General features: G+C 35.9%; 2 protein-coding genes across 2 annotated transcripts in view; both read right to left on the bottom strand.

Annotated features, from left to right (window-relative positions):
* LOC111787450 (ubiquitin-conjugating enzyme E2 7) overlaps nt 1-16,604 on the bottom strand; it is an 85,412-nt gene that overhangs the window by 37,497 nt on the left and 31,311 nt on the right. The window lies entirely within an intron of this gene.
* Nucleotides 3,127-7,769, bottom strand: LOC111786964 (U-box domain-containing protein 13). The gene is made up of 4 exons (XM_023667147.2): nt 7,104-7,769; nt 6,208-6,324; nt 4,972-5,427; nt 3,127-4,472 (listed from the first exon to the last, which is right to left on the bottom strand). Exons 1-4 carry the CDS (start codon nt 7,371-7,373, stop codon nt 3,321-3,323), a joined length of 1,995 nt encoding a protein of 664 aa, XP_023522915.2. The 5' UTR covers nt 7,374-7,769; the 3' UTR covers nt 3,127-3,320.

The following is a 16,604-nucleotide window of genomic DNA, read 5'->3' as shown; positions in this document are numbered from 1 at the left end:
AATGGTGTCGTTTCTTCGTTGCGAAGCAACCCTTTAAAATTATGTTTTGAAATGCTTTTACTTTTCCATTATAATCTTGACAAATCTCGAGCTCTACAATGGAGATAATATTCATCCATGATCAACCCTTTAATCCGCTGACGTGAGACTTCTCTTCCAACAATTCTGAATGAACAGTGTCGAAACGCTCGGGACAAAAGTCTTGAACAAGCACGTGTTTTGTGATGAAATAGGCTACAACCCTCAAGTTTATAGCGTCTCAATACTACTGATTGTCGTTGAGACGCTTGGAGCATGAGAATCTTGACTTGAAATGGCTTCAAACATGGCATACCATCTCAACGTCCTCCCCTGGGCCCAACATTTTGAACTTCACCTATTTAATTATGAATCAAAGACTTCGAGAGTTTGGTTCACGGGTATTTCGAGGGATTTTACTTATAATCTCCATTCGAGTTTTATATTTGTAGGAATAGTCTTCCCTCGTAGAACCAATTTGTCTCTATTAGTAGAACCCGTTCAAAACAAGTAAATAACCTGATAATGTCGTAGGAGATGCAGAGAAATATCGAAGCCGTCACATGCCAAATCAAAATTCCAAATCTTGGTTCGATTTCTAGGCATAGGACGTTACATGTGGTATCAGAGTGAAACCTCTTCCATAGGATGTAGTTTAGGAACAAACAAAACAAAAGTTGGTGGACATGTAACCCCCGAGTTAAGGAGAGGTATATGAGTGAACAGAAACACTAGCAATTCTATGTTAAGTAACATTTGGATAATTTTCCTAGAAAATATAGTAGTGAGGACAAAACATGTAGAAAGGAACTGAGATAAGCAAGCAATGTAATTCTGTAGTATGAGAATGTCGAAGTTATCAAGTGTTAAATACGACACGGGACATTACAGACGAAGACGAAGAAAACAAGTGAGACTTATTTGTTGTTTGTGTTCATAATTCCAAACCCTTTTTGAGAAATTTGGACATAAAAAAGAGAGAAAGGAGAGGGGGGGGGGGGGACAGTAGTAGTAATTAGAAGTGGAGGAAACGCGGTAGCGTGGAGGGAAGGTCGGAGAAACACAAAGAGGGGACAATCAACCTCAATCATCTTTCATGGGATGCTCCATGTTGGATATATTCTTCTTGCCACGTCACTCCTCCTCGTCCCCATCCCACCTCTATCATCCATCTATATAATCACACAATTATTTGACGCCACCTCATACATGTAAATTGAGAAAGTTCAAGCTCACCGCTAACAGATATTGTGTCTTTGTATTTTCTTTTTTGGATTCGATTCAAAATTTTAAAACATGTCTGTTATGATAGGTTTCCACATCCTTAAAAACATTCTTTGTTCTCCTCTTCAACTGAATTGGGATCTAACAATCTACCTTCTTTAGGACTCAACTTCTCCATTGGTACACTGCTCGGTGTTTGGCTTTGATATCATTTGTAACATACTCAAGCCCACTGCTATCTAACAATCTCTTTCCCTTATATTCAATGTTTTAATATCCTTCAAATTTCAAACCAAGAAACACGTTAATATCAATGCGCGTGATAGCTTTTAGAATCAAAATTTACAGCAAGTCAAAAAAGAGAAACAAAAATTGAATAAGTAACTAAAGATCTGATTGTGGAATATTTTAGAAATGAACTGAATAGAAAAATGATGTTTATTAAGTGGGTATCAATATTGTGTTGATTTTAGAGGATTAGAAGAAAGAATAATAATAACAAAAAAAAAAAGAAAAAGGTGGGTGAAGTTGGTGGTATGGGAATCTAATTCCCCTATCCATTTTGTTGACACCTTACACTTCTTTTTCTCTTTCTTTCTTATGGGTTGATGATTTCCATGCAAAAAGCTTGGCCTTTTGTTGCAGAGAGGCTTAAATTTGTAGCAAAAACAAACCAAATTTTGCAGCTTTAACATCCCCTCTCTTTCTCTCTCTCTCTCTCCCTCTCTCGCACGAGGAGTGAGGCAAATAGTAGGACCCATGTTTTTTCCACTTCTTTTTTGTTACTACAAATGCATGAAGGGACCTTCCATTGAATTAGGGTCAACCTTCACATGCATCAATCTACGCGGTTTCTTTGGTAGGGGACGAAATTAACGTCTCGAATCGAATAAATATCTTATTGAATAAATACTAATTATGGGTAAGAATATTAAAGATTATGTTAATTGATTATGAATTTATAAATAAAGAATACATCTTTGCAAAATCATTTTATAAAAGAATTGTAAAGTAGTTATGGGAGAGAGAAGGGAAATGTAGTGGGAGAAATTGTGTTGATGAATGCACATGCGTGTGGCAGATGGGTACCAGTGATCCTTCGGAAGGGCAAAGGCGATAGCCATAGCAAAGCTGTAAAGCCGCTGCCACCTCCTTTGCTCTGTCTCCGCATCTGCCCTGCGCCTTTCCCAACATTGCTAACAATATTACTTACCAACACTTTTCCTCCTTTTTTTTTTTTTTTTTTCTTTTTCTTTTTACCCCCACAAAAACATGAAAGGGACTGTTCAATATGTAGGCCCTAAGACAATAACAAATTTAGCGATACCATTCTACATTCGTTAGAGTGAAAATTGTTAGGAATCACAAATCACCACGATGGTACGATAATGTCCACGATGGTACAATATTGCAATATGAAATCAGTGTTTAAGTTTAGTTGTTTGTTACCTCATAGAACTCTCTTAGTGGGAACAATAAAAAAAAGAAAAAAAAGCTGCTTTTTTTTCTGGCCCTGAGGGCCCAAACAATTTGGACCCATAATATTTTGAGATACATGTGATAATGAACTTTTTGACAAATGATCAAACTTCAACTTTTTTTTTTTTTTTTCTATCCGACATACTTCATGTTGTTCTTTTTCAATTTTCTTACTACATTAATTTTTTTCGTTCTAATGTTAAACTTTTCATTGACTTGAATTAATCTCTATATGTTTATATAATAATAAAAATTAGTTCAAGCGATAAGTTTTATAGTGATTTCATACCTTTACCGTGCTTGAAAATATGACTTCCACAATGGTATAATATAGTCAATATAAGTTTTGATGACTTTACTTTCAAAAGACCTCATACCAATGATCTTCCTTTTAATTACCTAATGTGAGACTACTCCTCTTAATAATCCTCAACATAGATCATTTCCCTGGATATGGTCTTCCAACCCGACACAAACACAATAAATTATGAATTAGGATAACTTACAGATTAGGTAGGTGATCTTCCACCTCCTCATTATGAAGCAAAGCTGCCTCTTTGATTACATGTAACAAGGAACAAAATAAACGAAGTCCTCTCTCAGCTACCAGCGACTTCCGTCGTAGAGTTGGATAGGGATGGCTGGTTTTGAGGTCGAGACTCTGGTGGTTGCACCCGAGTCTCCTCCGTGTGCTCTAAGAGTCGGTTCATTCGTTCAAGCAACTGTGCAGCTTTTCGCTTGCCTCTATCCGTGCCATTTTGTGCCAAATCTATCAATGAACTCATCACTCCAAGCTCCCTGGCCTCTAATAGGTGTTGTTCATCTCCAGAGCAGAGATGCACGAGAACAGCAGCTGCATTCTCTCTGTTCCTGGGGGATCCTGTCCCTATAACATCTACCAAAACTGGCACCGCCTTTGCAGATCCGATCACTGCTTTCCCTTCGGAATGGCTAGAGAGTATTGCCAAGATGGCTAAGGCTTCGTCCACCATTCCGGATCCAGGTTCGGTGAGAAGCTGCATCAAGGTTGGAACTACACCAGCTCTCACTGCCTTTCCCTTGTTTCCTTGGTAGATGCACAAGTTGAAAAGAGCAGTTGCGGCATCTTTCTTGCCTCTTTGAGTGCCTTGGCTAAGCAGCGTAACAAGCGGCGGGATAGCTCCAGAGGCACCAATTCTAACTTTATTCTCGTCCACAACCGAAAGGCTGAAAAGAGTGGCTGCAGCATTCTCCCGGGCTTCCATGCTCCCTTTCTTGAGCACGAGCACAATACCAGGAACTGCCCCAGAGGAAATGATGCTTCCCTTGTTGTCCTCACATATAGAAAGGTTAAGAAGTGCTGTCACAGCATGCTCTTGAACACGAGAATCCGGAGTTGAAAGAAGGCCAACAAGAAGAGGTATTGCACCAGCCTCAGCAATTGCAACACGATTATCTGCATTCCGCTTCGCAAGAAGTCGGATCTCACCAGCTGCAGATCGTTGGTCTTCAGGATTTCCAGATGCAAGTTTGCAGAGCAGAATATCAATCTTCGTGCGTTCAGCAGCCGAGCAAGATGATGAGCTTCTACATGGTCGATCACTGCTGGGTCGTTTTGGTGGTTCAATACCATTAGCCTCGCACCACTGGGCTATAAGGCTACGCAACACATAATTGGGGGTAAGAGTAGTGCTTGAAAGATTCTGTTGTGTCTTTGGACATGTTCCGTGCCCTGCTTCAAACCACTTCTCAATGCAGGAACGTTCATAGGTCTGCAGCAAAGAAAATTTTGGTTTTGTATTAAATACATAATCAGCACCAGAGTAGTGGCTACTAAGGTATCAGATCAGAAGAATATAATAGGCGTAATATGTCACATATTTCAGCTAATCTTATAAGAACAAATAATATGGTTAATCAGCAGAGCTACCCTTTATTTTAGACTAGCAATGAAATAACTGATTCCTTCTTAAACTAAGCATTAAATCTACTCCAACACTAAAATCTCTCAATCTGATATTGTTCTTTTACCTATATCTACTTGTATCATGAGGATGTAATCCAAACAACAGCCACGGTGTAACAGCTTAAGCCCACCACTACCTCAAGGTTTTAAAACGCGTCTACTAGGGAGAAGTTTCCACACCCTTATAAAGAATGTTACGTTCCCCTCTCTAATCGATGTGAGATCTCACATAATGACAAGTCTTAGGAAAGACTTTAACATTGAAACTATTTACTATCATTTTTCGGAGCCAACTGCTTAAGTACCTGTCCAGTTGAGACAATAACAGGATCTCTCATCAACTCCAGAGATATGGGACAGCGAAAATCTTCTGGTATAATTGGGGCCGTATTATTTTTCTCATTTGAAATTTGTCCACTACAACTAGCAGGAGGACTCTTGTCTCTGCCAGGAGTATCCGTTTCAAGGTTCTCCGTTTGTACAAAATCTTTTATTTTCTTCAGCAACCCTGACATCGTCTCAATGCTCTCACCTGGATCACCTCCATTAGCAGTAACCATCTCATGCAAAGCTAAGGACTCTTGTGTAAGGTCGGATATTCCAATTAATTGTAATTTTTCAGCTAATCTCCGGAGGCGGTTTTGATCCACAGAAGAATCATTGCTTGTGTTGTAAAGGGCAAAGATATCAGCCATCAGCTCAGAGTCAGGTGCATCGGCCCTGCCTTTGGCTCTTCTGAACTGAGCAAGAACAAGCTCGACCTGCATTCATGGTTCTCAATGAGTAAATAAAGATTTTAAAAATACTAATTGCAAGTTTCTACAAATTATCTAATATCTTGTTGAGATAATCAGTTTATAGTTTCTTCCATGTCCTCTGTAATTTTTTATAGGTTAAATTAGTTTTGATCTCTAAAGTACTACTTATATTTCATTTGGATTAATAATATTTTTGAAGTCACGTTCAACGTCTGCACTTTTAATTCATTTGATATTCATCTTAACCATCAGGGAGCTCATATCACCAAGTTTATTTCCCAACCTTAGGCTTCAGACAAACATTGTAGTTAAACATTAATGTTTGTCTTTTTGTGAGATCTCACATCGGTTGTGGAGGATAACGAAGCATTCTTTATAAGGGTGTGGAAACCTCTTCCTAGCAGACGTGTTTTAAAAATCTTGAAAGAAACCAAAAAGAGAAAACAAAAAGAAAACAATATTTGCTAGCGGGGGACTTGGGTCGTTACACTTCTACTATCAACTGTGGGTTTGATTCCTCTCGTTTTTTCTTTGTAATATAATATTCTCAATATTGACAACAATGAAAATTGAGAAATAGTTCAAGAGTTTTATAATTAAAACAATCTCTTAATTGAACAGCAGTTGAATAAATCAAAAAGAAAGATGTTGAAGATAAAAAAAATAGGTTTATTTATTGCTGATATAATAGTCTATCAAACAGAGCTAGTCTTATCGCCAATCATGCAGGTACCCGTGCCTAGAGACTACAAAATTCAAAGTAAAATGAAATAGTTTATTTACCTGCTCCTTAACTTCATCGGATATATCAAGTTTATCGTAGGCTATTCCTTCCAAAGCTTGTTCCAACTGAGCCGTTACCTCATGAAATTTGACCATAATTTGCTCCCTCTCTACGGCCTTGAATTGATAATAAAACGAAGTTGGATTAAAAAGTAAGATATGCTAACAAATTATCTTATAACGCTTCAGATATTTCTTCCTTTTGTTTGGATATTAGCTGTACAAATTTGATGCATCATCTGACTAGAAGTTGTAAGCACGTGAATGTATTGATATCAGATAAATTTTAAGTGAGAACAAGGAAACGATCAACACATATGCAAGCGGACGAGTAAGTCTGATCGATGAAATAGCTTACCCATTTTAAATTGCATATAAAATGCAAGTAGTTGAATCGTAGACAGAAATACAAAATGGTAAATTTTCATTACTCAATCACTTGCCAATTTGACACACACAAGGAATTTGATGATTTAAATCTCTGTCGTTTCATAATGATGTAAATAACATGCAAAAAATGGAATCAACGACTGAAATTACAGTCTTCTAAAAGTTTCATTCCTAGCACACATAAATTCGGACTACACGTAGAAGAGATATTTTATGGCATTTTCAATGTTCGAATTTGCATCCAAGATGTTATTGACCTAAATACACTGTAGCTTTGACAGCAAGGATGAGAAATTTCCATTAAATCAAATCCAGGTAATACGCAATTCTGGAATGATGGAAACCGATATCCCTCGACTTTCAATCAAAAGAGTAAGGCGAAAGAAATACAGGATTACGAAGCAACCGTATCAAAATCAAAAATAAGAAACAAAGGCAGAAAAAGCCAGACAAGAACTCAGCACTAAAGAAAAAAATTAAGATAACACACAATAACACAAACTCACCAGAAAAATCTTGCTCCCCTGGCTTCCAAATCTGAGCAACTTCTTAGCCGATTCGAGAGCTTCTTTCAACAATACGAGAGCCTTGAGAGTATCCTCAGAGACTGGCTCCTTGGTATCCCTAATCTCTTCAAACATTGGGATCAAAAGCTTCAATCTCCTGGACAAATTGCAATACTGCTTCTTAACAGTAAGCCTAAAATCCGAGATCCACGCAATCTCGTTCACAACATCGATCAAGCTCTGAATCAGAGCGCCGTTATCTTCCTCCATAGCTCAAAAACCGTACCAATCAGATCTCGCTGTAAAAATCAGCTCCAAACAGTAAAAATCCGCCGAAATTTCTCAACAACTCAAATTTTCAAGCTCTCTGCTAGTAGCTCCAGCAGAAACGCTAGGAATGGAAAGTGAGAGACGTCTCCATTACAGAGAGAGAGAGAGAGAGAGATGATGATGATGAGAAACAGAGTTAAAAAAGGAAATTCTGGTTTCACGTTTCTGGAGCAGCTGAAGATGTGAGAGCTTCGAAGAAGAAGAAGATGAAGAAGACGAAGAAGAAGAAGGGTATGTTTGTTAGTGTGAGTGCAGAGCTGGATTTTTGAAACGTTTCATTCTGCCGTTTCCGTTAATTTTTGGCCGTCTACTGTAACGGCGGCGGCTCTGTTCTGATGAGAATTTCTGATGTGCCAATTTATCTACCCGCACCTTACTCGCCTCGTCTTTTACGTTGATGAATCCACACCATCCAAACTAATTTGATTTTTTTTTTTAAATTAAATTAAATTTTAAAAAAAAAATTATTTTGATGGATCTTGACTTGATCAATTAAAAAATAGGATAATAATTCAATCCGATATAAAAATTAAAAATATTTTATATTTGTTACTAATTATTAACTAATATGATTTTTAAAAAAATAACAAAGTTTTTGTAATTTTTTTTTAATATATATGTATAATGAGAATAGTATTTTGCCCATGACTCTATTTTCTTTTTAAGAAAATAGATTAAATATATTTATAATAAAATCACATCAAATAAATAAGGACAAATTTTATTTATTTATTTATTTATTTATTTGAATAAAATTATTAGAGATTTCAATAAATAGCAGAGTACATGTATTAAAAAAAGTGTTGACTTTTGTTTTTTTTCCATAAAAATAGTATAATTGTAGTTTTGTGCATTTTGCATGTGTAGCAGGGTTGTTTTCCTGTCCTCAAGTGTAACCTAATTTCTCCAAACAAGGAAGTTTTTTTTTTTTTTTTTTTTTTTTTTCGTCGTCATTTTCTCGTGTTCCTTTAAATCAATGTCTATAGTGAAGAAGAAGCAGTCTCTTCCGTTATCTCCCGTTATCGTTATCGTGAATTGGGTGTCTGGATTACACAGTATCGGGAGAGGGGGAGGGCTTCTCTTGATATCAAATTCATGGTTTACTTTTAAGATTTCATATCATGCCCATTCTCATAATGTCACATGCATAGTCTCGGGAAAGGGTCGACCGACTTTAAGTTTACGATGTCGAGAGAGGTCAGCTTATAAAGCTATTAGGTTTTTGTCACAATTTAATCGACTTCTCACATTTTGATCTCTTCTCTTCTCTTTTTCTAGTTGTTGTTCTATTCCTCTCGAACAACATAGAACTATGCTTAGAAGGCTTGTCGATTCCTACTATTAAATACTTTTTGTGTTTAGTTAAGACTATACTTTTTGTATTTACGACTTATAGGTAGATGTCTGTAGGGCGTATAATTCTCTCAAGGTATTCTCATCTCTTTAACGTAAGATCTTCAACACCATCAACATAATTCAACGGACACAAAGCATATACTATGGACCGATGAATTAGAAACTTAAATCTTTTTATTCCAAAATATCCGGAAAGAGAGGTGTTACGCGTTAGTTGTGGGAACCAAATGTTGCCATAGCAATCGACATGAACCTAACAAAGTTCTCAATTACTGTAGCCTTTGTTGTTTAATAATAAATATTGAGCTGGACACAGCCATGAATACGCGTATTGGAGAGCCCTTACCCATTGCCCATGAAATTGAAACAAATGTGGAATAGAAAAGTAAAGAAAAGGTAATGATACTGTTGGCTATGCCTTTCCCAACATGGGTCAAGATTGTATCGTCCCACATCCCCACTTCTGAATCGGGATTCTATCTTATTAATATCCAACGTCTTATTTTAAAAAATTGTTACATTATTACATTGTTGGGTGTCACAATCGTACTTTCTCATGATCTTGCAAATGATTGTGCGACACTCACCTTCACTACTGAGTGAGCAAGCCTATTCGAATTCCTATCGTCCCTAGCCGAATAATATTTATCCAAGTCTTTGGTCTTGTTTGAGAAGATGGTTTTTGAAAATGGGTGTAGAGAGATTTTCGAAAAAGAGTTTGAAATGATGGTTAAAAAGTAATGTTACAGGCTAGCAAGCAAGAAAGACAACACAACGGGTTAGATAGTATATAACTCTAGTAAGAAAAATTGACAACTAGTTGCATCCCCTCTATAGTATAGAAGCATTTCATATCCACTAGACGTAAACACGATTTTGTCGAAACATCATACTCTTAAGACGTCCTAGACAAAAGCGATAAAATAGTGCACAATATAAAAGGTTTGGCATGCAAGGGGCATGTAGTGATGGGCAGCAACACGCACTAGACAAATATGATCCTCCCCCACTTATTTTATATTTGTTGACGTCCTTGTCAACCGTCTTCTTTCATACTCACCAATATGGCCTACATCAGACTTCAAATTTTCATCTTGTTCTCGACTGATCTCTGCGTCGGAGAGTCTTTTTCACTTTACCAAAAACCCTTGAATATTTAATTGCAGTTTACTAACACAACACATTCGGCTAAGATCTCTTCTATCTCTTTTTATCCTGACAAGAGGATATGATAATCTATCCAACCCCATAAAACTTTTTGAAAAGTATTTTTCACAAGTTAGTTCTTTCTTTATTATGAAAGGAGGATTGGATAATCTTGGTATATATATATTTATTTATTTATTTATTTTGTTATCTATTTATTTAAATTAAGTTAAAAGAAAAAAAAAAGTGTTTTTGTTTTTGAAATTTTGTTAAGAATATGGAAAAATATTAAAAGTGTTATAAATATTTTAGAATAGGAATTTAAGAAAATAAAGAAAAATGGCGGCGTCTAAAGTTGACAGGGAAGTGGAGAATTATTTAATTCAGAGATGGGATCATGTTTAGTGGCATTCACACGTCTTCTTTCTCAAATATAATATTTTTTTACAAAAAAAGAAACCAAAATTATCGTCCACGTGTCTCAGTATGATTTGTTCCCTAAATTTTTAGAATTTTTCAAAATTTAATTTTAAAATATATAAACGTAAAAAGTAACATTAATATCATTTAATTTATAAAAAAGAAAAATAGAAAATTCTTATCTTAATATATGAATAAAAATTGACTATACTAAATAATGGTATTTATATATATTTTAAAGTTTAAAGCTATTGTTAAAGTTCTTTTAAAAATTTAAAAAGTATTTTTGAATTTTTTTAAAAAATTTTTTATAGATAAAGTGCAAAGTTGAAAGGTATTTTTATTAATTTAGTTTCAAAATATTCATTAAAATAATTAGAGCATCAATTAGTAAATACGACATTGACATGTGGTTAAATCTGAGTGGAGATCTTAAATTGATTTAGTTATTAGAAGATAGAAGATACCGCCTATTGAGATTTTTCCTTAAGTCACATTCACTTCCACCACTATACGTCTATATAAACAACGTGGAATCAGAGAATTTTAAGATAGAATTATCAATTAATGGCTTTTTTTTAGTTAATTTTTTTTTTTTTTTAATTATCTTGATTTTTTAAAACAAATAAAATTTAGGTAGAAGTAATGTTTATAAATTAAATTAATAAAAATGAAAGTAAAAGTAGGGCACATGGTGGACGTAGTATATGGAATGCTACGGTGTCGTATCCGTTTTTTTATACCCACCGCCGTAGGAGTGGGACCCATGAATATGGCAGAAGTAAGCAGGTGCATGTGATCCGCCGCCACTACTTACAGCTGACCAACCCAGTCTCCATTGGAGCGTTCTTCACCCCGAGTTCAATCAAACAAGCTCATGGTTTAGGGTAGGTGCTTTTTTTTGTTTGGGCTAGGTCCACCCAACCCAAAATCTTGGCTGCCCATCAGCCCAACCTAGTTGCTATCTATGTCTCTCTCCACGAGCTTGTGATTGGAAACATGGGAAGGGTTCACTGTCCACTCACAAGCTTCCAATTTGATTGATGTAGTAATATTTGGTGCGACAAGAGGGCATGGCCTTCCATTCCTAATCTCCTCTTCTTCCCATCTCTCTCTTTTATATCTTCTACATCAAATTTTACACACTTAACCACCATCAATATCTTCATCCCTAATGCAACATTAATGTCTACTCAACTAATGTTTATAAAACTACCATTCCAAACTTAGAAAAATGATGGGGCTGTTGTTATGTGCTGAATGGACCCAGGAATCGTTCGAGTTTGAGAAATGATTTACACAAAACGTGGTAGCTTACGATGGAAGTTGATGCCAAACGTTGTTTTTTATGCATCTTCTTAGTAGCATAACGAGTTAAAACTTTGAAACAAACAAGGGGCTGTAACAGCCCAAGCCTACCACTAATAAATATGGTTCTTTTTTTGGTTTAAAGAATGTTTTGTACTCTCTCTAATTGATGTAGGATCTCACAATTTACCTCCCTCCAGCGAATACGCTGGCACTTCGCCTCCTCATGTTTGAGGTTGTTTGAGGTTGTAAATGATTAGAAATTTGGGGAAGTGTAGAGATGGCATCTTAGGATGAACTATTTTCGAGGAAAGGCGTGAGATTTTTTGTTTTTAAAAAAAACATTATTGAAAAGAAGAAGGCTTGCAGTCTTCAAAAGCTATGTTGCTTTTAATAATTTGAGATCGCCTGCAAAAGGGAACACATCCTTCTCCTCCACTCTTTCCCCTTTACCTTTCTCAGAGACCATTTCCATGGCGGACCATGCTTTCTTCTCTCTATTAATTTACCTTAAAAAACCAAACCCCTTTTCTTATCCAAAGTCAACTCTGGTCAACCGCCATTGACACAACCTCACAAATCAGAATCCTATGTCTCTTTTTATTTTCTTCACCTAACTCTCCAATTGCACCAAATCAACCTAAAAACCATCCTATTTATCGAATAATTTGTTGAGGATTGTTGGAAAGGAGTCGCACGTTGGTTAATTTAGGAAATGATCATGTGTTTATAGATAAGGAATACATCTTCATTCGTCCTGAGAGCTTATGCTCAAAGTGGACAATATCATACCTCCGTGATTCTTAACATAGTATCAGAGAATCTTCAAGTGTCGAACAAACAAATTACTAGTCTTGAAGGTGTAGTCAAAAGTGACTGACGTATCGAACAAAGGGTGTATTTTGTTCGAGAGCTTCACGGAGGACTCGAGCCTCGATTAAGGGAAGGGTATTCGAGGACTCCACAGGCTTCAGGGAAGATTATGTTTTATAGACAATATCATACGTGGAGGAGATCTGTGATTCCTAACATAATTCCAATAGAAAAAGACATGAAAAAAAATGAGAGGATCGAAAAAGTTTGTTATGATATTTAATTTGTTAAGATTAAGTTGCAGGTGGTCGGAGAAGACGACCGGAGTGCGGTGGAGATGATATGTAAACAGAGAAACCCCACATTTTCTACAAGATAAATTTGAAGAGCTAAAACCAAAAGAAAGCAAGTAATAGAATTGTAGTTATTTTTTTGATTCTTGTCTAACCCTCTTCATCTTACCACCAAGCCCTACAAGAAAATCAGCTGGAAACAAAGATTGAATTTCGCTCGACAGATCCAGAAACAAACGCTGTCGCTCGACTGCCTTCCGCTTCATCATAGGCCGAGATTTCGGTTTCCTCGGCGCCATCGGACACCGGAGACTTGCCGGGATTTTATGCTCCAAAGAAGTCGGAGTTTTGAACCCATTGTCATCGTCTTCAACAGATTTGCTTTCGCGGTCGCGGTCACGGTCTTGATGTTTGGAAGTTAAGTATGTGAGAAGAAAAGTGAATTCCATGGCGTTTACATCATTTTCAGAGAGTAAGATACTGGAATTGAAGAGGGCCATGAAGTGAAAATACGTGCATGGAAGGTAAAAAAAGGAAATTGGGAGAGGAAAATAAGAGAGGAGGGTGTGGAAATATAGGAGTTGAAAGAGGGTTGGGGGGATATATAATTATGAAACCCACTACATGTGTTTGTTTCTTGTTTGTGTTGTGTGATTTTCAATGGCTTTGGATTTTAGCTCTCAAGGTGTTCCGAGTAGAGAGAGAAAAAGACAGACAGAGAGAGGGAAAAATAGAAAAAGAGCTTTCAAATTCTGCACTTGGGTGAAGGATCCAATGCAACAAATATACACACATCCATATCCACATGTATTCCCTCTTTACTTTACCATTTTTTAATACGCGATTCTAATGTCCCACGTTGGTTGGTTGGTTGGTTGGGGAGGAGAACAAACATCCACGAGTATATGCGTTTTGACTTCGAAAGAATTGAATGAGGAGCTGTATGAGGTGAAAATCTCATGCATGGTTCTTAGTACGAGGAGGAAGGGTTAAGGATTTACTCGGTGTGAGATATCAAATTGTTCGAGGAACTCTAGATGTTGTTGGAGTAAAGGATCGTCAACAAGGGCGCCTTGAGGGGAAGCTCGAAAGGGAAAGCCTAAAGAGGACAATATCTGCTAGCGGTGGATCTGGACCGTTACAGTGACCGTCTCCTTGAATAATTTTTCCATATTGTTATATTCTCGACCTACAACAGTCCAAGCTTACTACTAGCAAATACTGTCTATTTTGGCTCGTTATGTATCGTTTCACGGTTTTAAAATGCGTATGCTATAGAGAGGGTCTAGCCCTACTCCGACTAGTGCCTCTGTGACATCCCACATCACTTGGAGAGGAGAATGAAACATTCTTTATAATGGTGTGAAAACCTCTCCTAACATATGCATTTTAAAGCTTTGCGGTAAAGTTCGAAAAGAAAAGTTAAAAGAGGACAATATTTGTTAGAGTTGGGCTTGAGTCGTTACAGCCTCACACTATTCAATGACTTGTTCTTATACCATTTGTAATAAGTCAAAGCGGATAATATGATGAGTTTGAGTTTTTAGAAAACGAGGCGGGATGGAGAAGCCCTTACTAACCCTGTTCCCCTCGTTACCTCTAATTTCAATCTTCATTTTCGCAAAATTCTACAAAATTCTTCATTTATTTACGTAGGATCAAGACAAAATTTTGTACAAATTTCAAATGGAACAGTTCTCTTTCTCTCTGTAGCTAAAAAGAGTGAGGCAGGGTTTAAGAGAACATGAAGTTTCGGCCTAGCAATCGCTTTAGTCCAGATCTCTACAAACTTTGAGGCACACATCCACGTGGTTCACTACATAAAAAAGAAAAAGAAAGCAAGAAAGAAAAAAACAGCATAGCATTTCAAAGCATGCATGCATGTATGTGTCGTGTTTTGGTGCAAGGGCTGTCGGGAAAATGTTGTTTGTTTTTTCGACGAGAAAATTGCTACAAAACACAGGTACCCCTTTGTGAATACTAAATATTAAAAGGGTAGTCGAGCAAAAAAAAGAAAAAAAAAAAAAAAAAAAAAAAAACATGGGCTTGTAATTTTGTGGAGAAAGCTATGTGGTTGGATGGTTTGGTGTGTAATATTCAAAAAGGGAAGTATAGTTGTTCATCCACTGTCGGATGCTGGAGACAACCTCTGCTATGATCATTGCTCCCATGCACGCTCACCCTCACATCTAACCCTAACCCTTTTTCAATTTCAATACCACTTACTCCCCAATTTACTTTGAGTTTGAGAAATGTTTTATTTTCATTCATTTTAGCTATGCTTCAACTCTATAAATGTTGAAATAAGAACAAATATATGTAACTATTCCATTTGGATTAAGATTCGGTACTTGATGACTCTGACATTCTCTTTCAATCTTTAAAATTTTTAAGATACTTGGAATAAAACTATTTAGATGAAATGTGATTTCTTAGACTCTTATTGAGCTTGTTGACTTTCCAATTGTAATGATAGAAAATGATGTGCATAAAAAATTATGGGCATTTACCGATTTTGCTCGAATGATTATAACTATTTTTCTTTTTCCTGTTCCACAACTAAAAAATAAAAATGGAGAAAAATATCGTCGGTAGTACGACTACAATGTCCGTGTATTTTAGGCCAGATATACAAGTATTTTATAAATAAATATTTAGATATTTTAAGAATAAATTGTCTATTCTCTGTTGATTCAGACTGTGCACCGATTTAGTAGAAAATATGACCGAGATGAGATAAAATTATCATATTATTTTGTGCAATAAGAAAATGTTAAATGGGCCCACAAATGCTGCCCATTTTGATGTCTTGGAGTGAATTAATAATAATAATAATAATAATAATAATGCTTCATTTTGTGATGGAGATTGTTTGCTTTAGGCTTAGGATTCCTTTTTCTTTTTTCATTTTTTTCATTTTATTTTGGTATGATTCCTAATTTGAATGTGGGGGGAAGGTCCTTCACATGGATATATATATATATATATATATATATATATATATATATATATATATATAATATATTATAAAGTATCATTTGAAGTTTATGATTTTAATTATCTGTAATTTATTAGTCTAAGAACATATATCTAAATTAAAATATTCATGTACTCTCTTTTCCTAACTTGGAATCAAATAAAAATAAAAATGATTTTTTGTTATTTAAATATAGTTTATTGTGTGAAATATTAATTAGTTTAAAAATAATATATAAAGGGCATTTCGTTTTTGCGATGTAAAAAAAAAAAAAAAAAAAAATGTATGAAGTAAGGAGCGACGACATGGATAATGGATTAGGGGTTATGAATAAAGTGTGGGACCCAGTGGAATGGCATGGATTTCACCGCATGTTAAGGGTAAAATTGATAGGTTAAAAAGATCCCATTCCCTTTTCTTTCCCTTTTTGTCCCTCTTTTCTTTTCAAATTCCCAATTTTAGTCAACTATATTCTTATGTTGCCCCCTCCCTCATGCCCTCTTTTCTCTCCCTTTTACCCATTTTCCCATAAATTTAATGGCGTGCTTAACGATCTCTCTTTAAAATTTGGATCAAGATTCGACACACGATAGTTCCGATATTCTTTTGCAACATAGTCACGTCAACTACTTGTTGCTTCTTAAGAGTAAAGACTATCCTCACAGATTAACACGAGTCATTCATGTATACTTTATCCTCATTCACATGCATCTTAGGAAAGTTTTTAGAAAATTGCTCAAAGTAAAGTACCTTTAACCATGAAGTTCCTACAATTGAGTCACTGAAAACAATATACACCTTGTTGTGATATCAAAGTTAGTCACTGGGTAGTGTGTCAACGAGGACACTAGGTCTCAA

The sequence above is a fragment of the Cucurbita pepo genome, chromosome 2 (assembly GCF_057944985.1).
Source record: "Cucurbita pepo subsp. pepo isolate OVF chromosome 2, ASM5794498v1, whole genome shotgun sequence".
Lineage (NCBI taxonomy): Eukaryota > Viridiplantae > Streptophyta > Magnoliopsida > Cucurbitales > Cucurbitaceae > Cucurbita > Cucurbita pepo.
Note: the sequence above shows the minus strand (reverse complement) of the source record. Positions and strands in the feature narration are given on the sequence as shown.

Bases quoted from the DNA above. Each gene is read 5' to 3' on its own strand.
- LOC111786964 (XM_023667147.2), bottom strand. From the start codon at position 7,373: ATGGAGGAAGATAACGGCGCTCTGATTCAGAGCTTGATCGATGTTGTG. The intron at 6,325-7,103 runs GTGAGTTTGTGT...TATCAATTCAAG, and splicing joins AGGGGAGCAAGATTTTTCTG to GCCGTAGAGAGGGAGCAAAT. The intron at 4,473-4,971 runs GTACTTAAGCAG...TCTTTGCTGCAG, and splicing joins TTATTGTCTCAACTGGACAG to ACCTATGAACGTTCCTGCAT.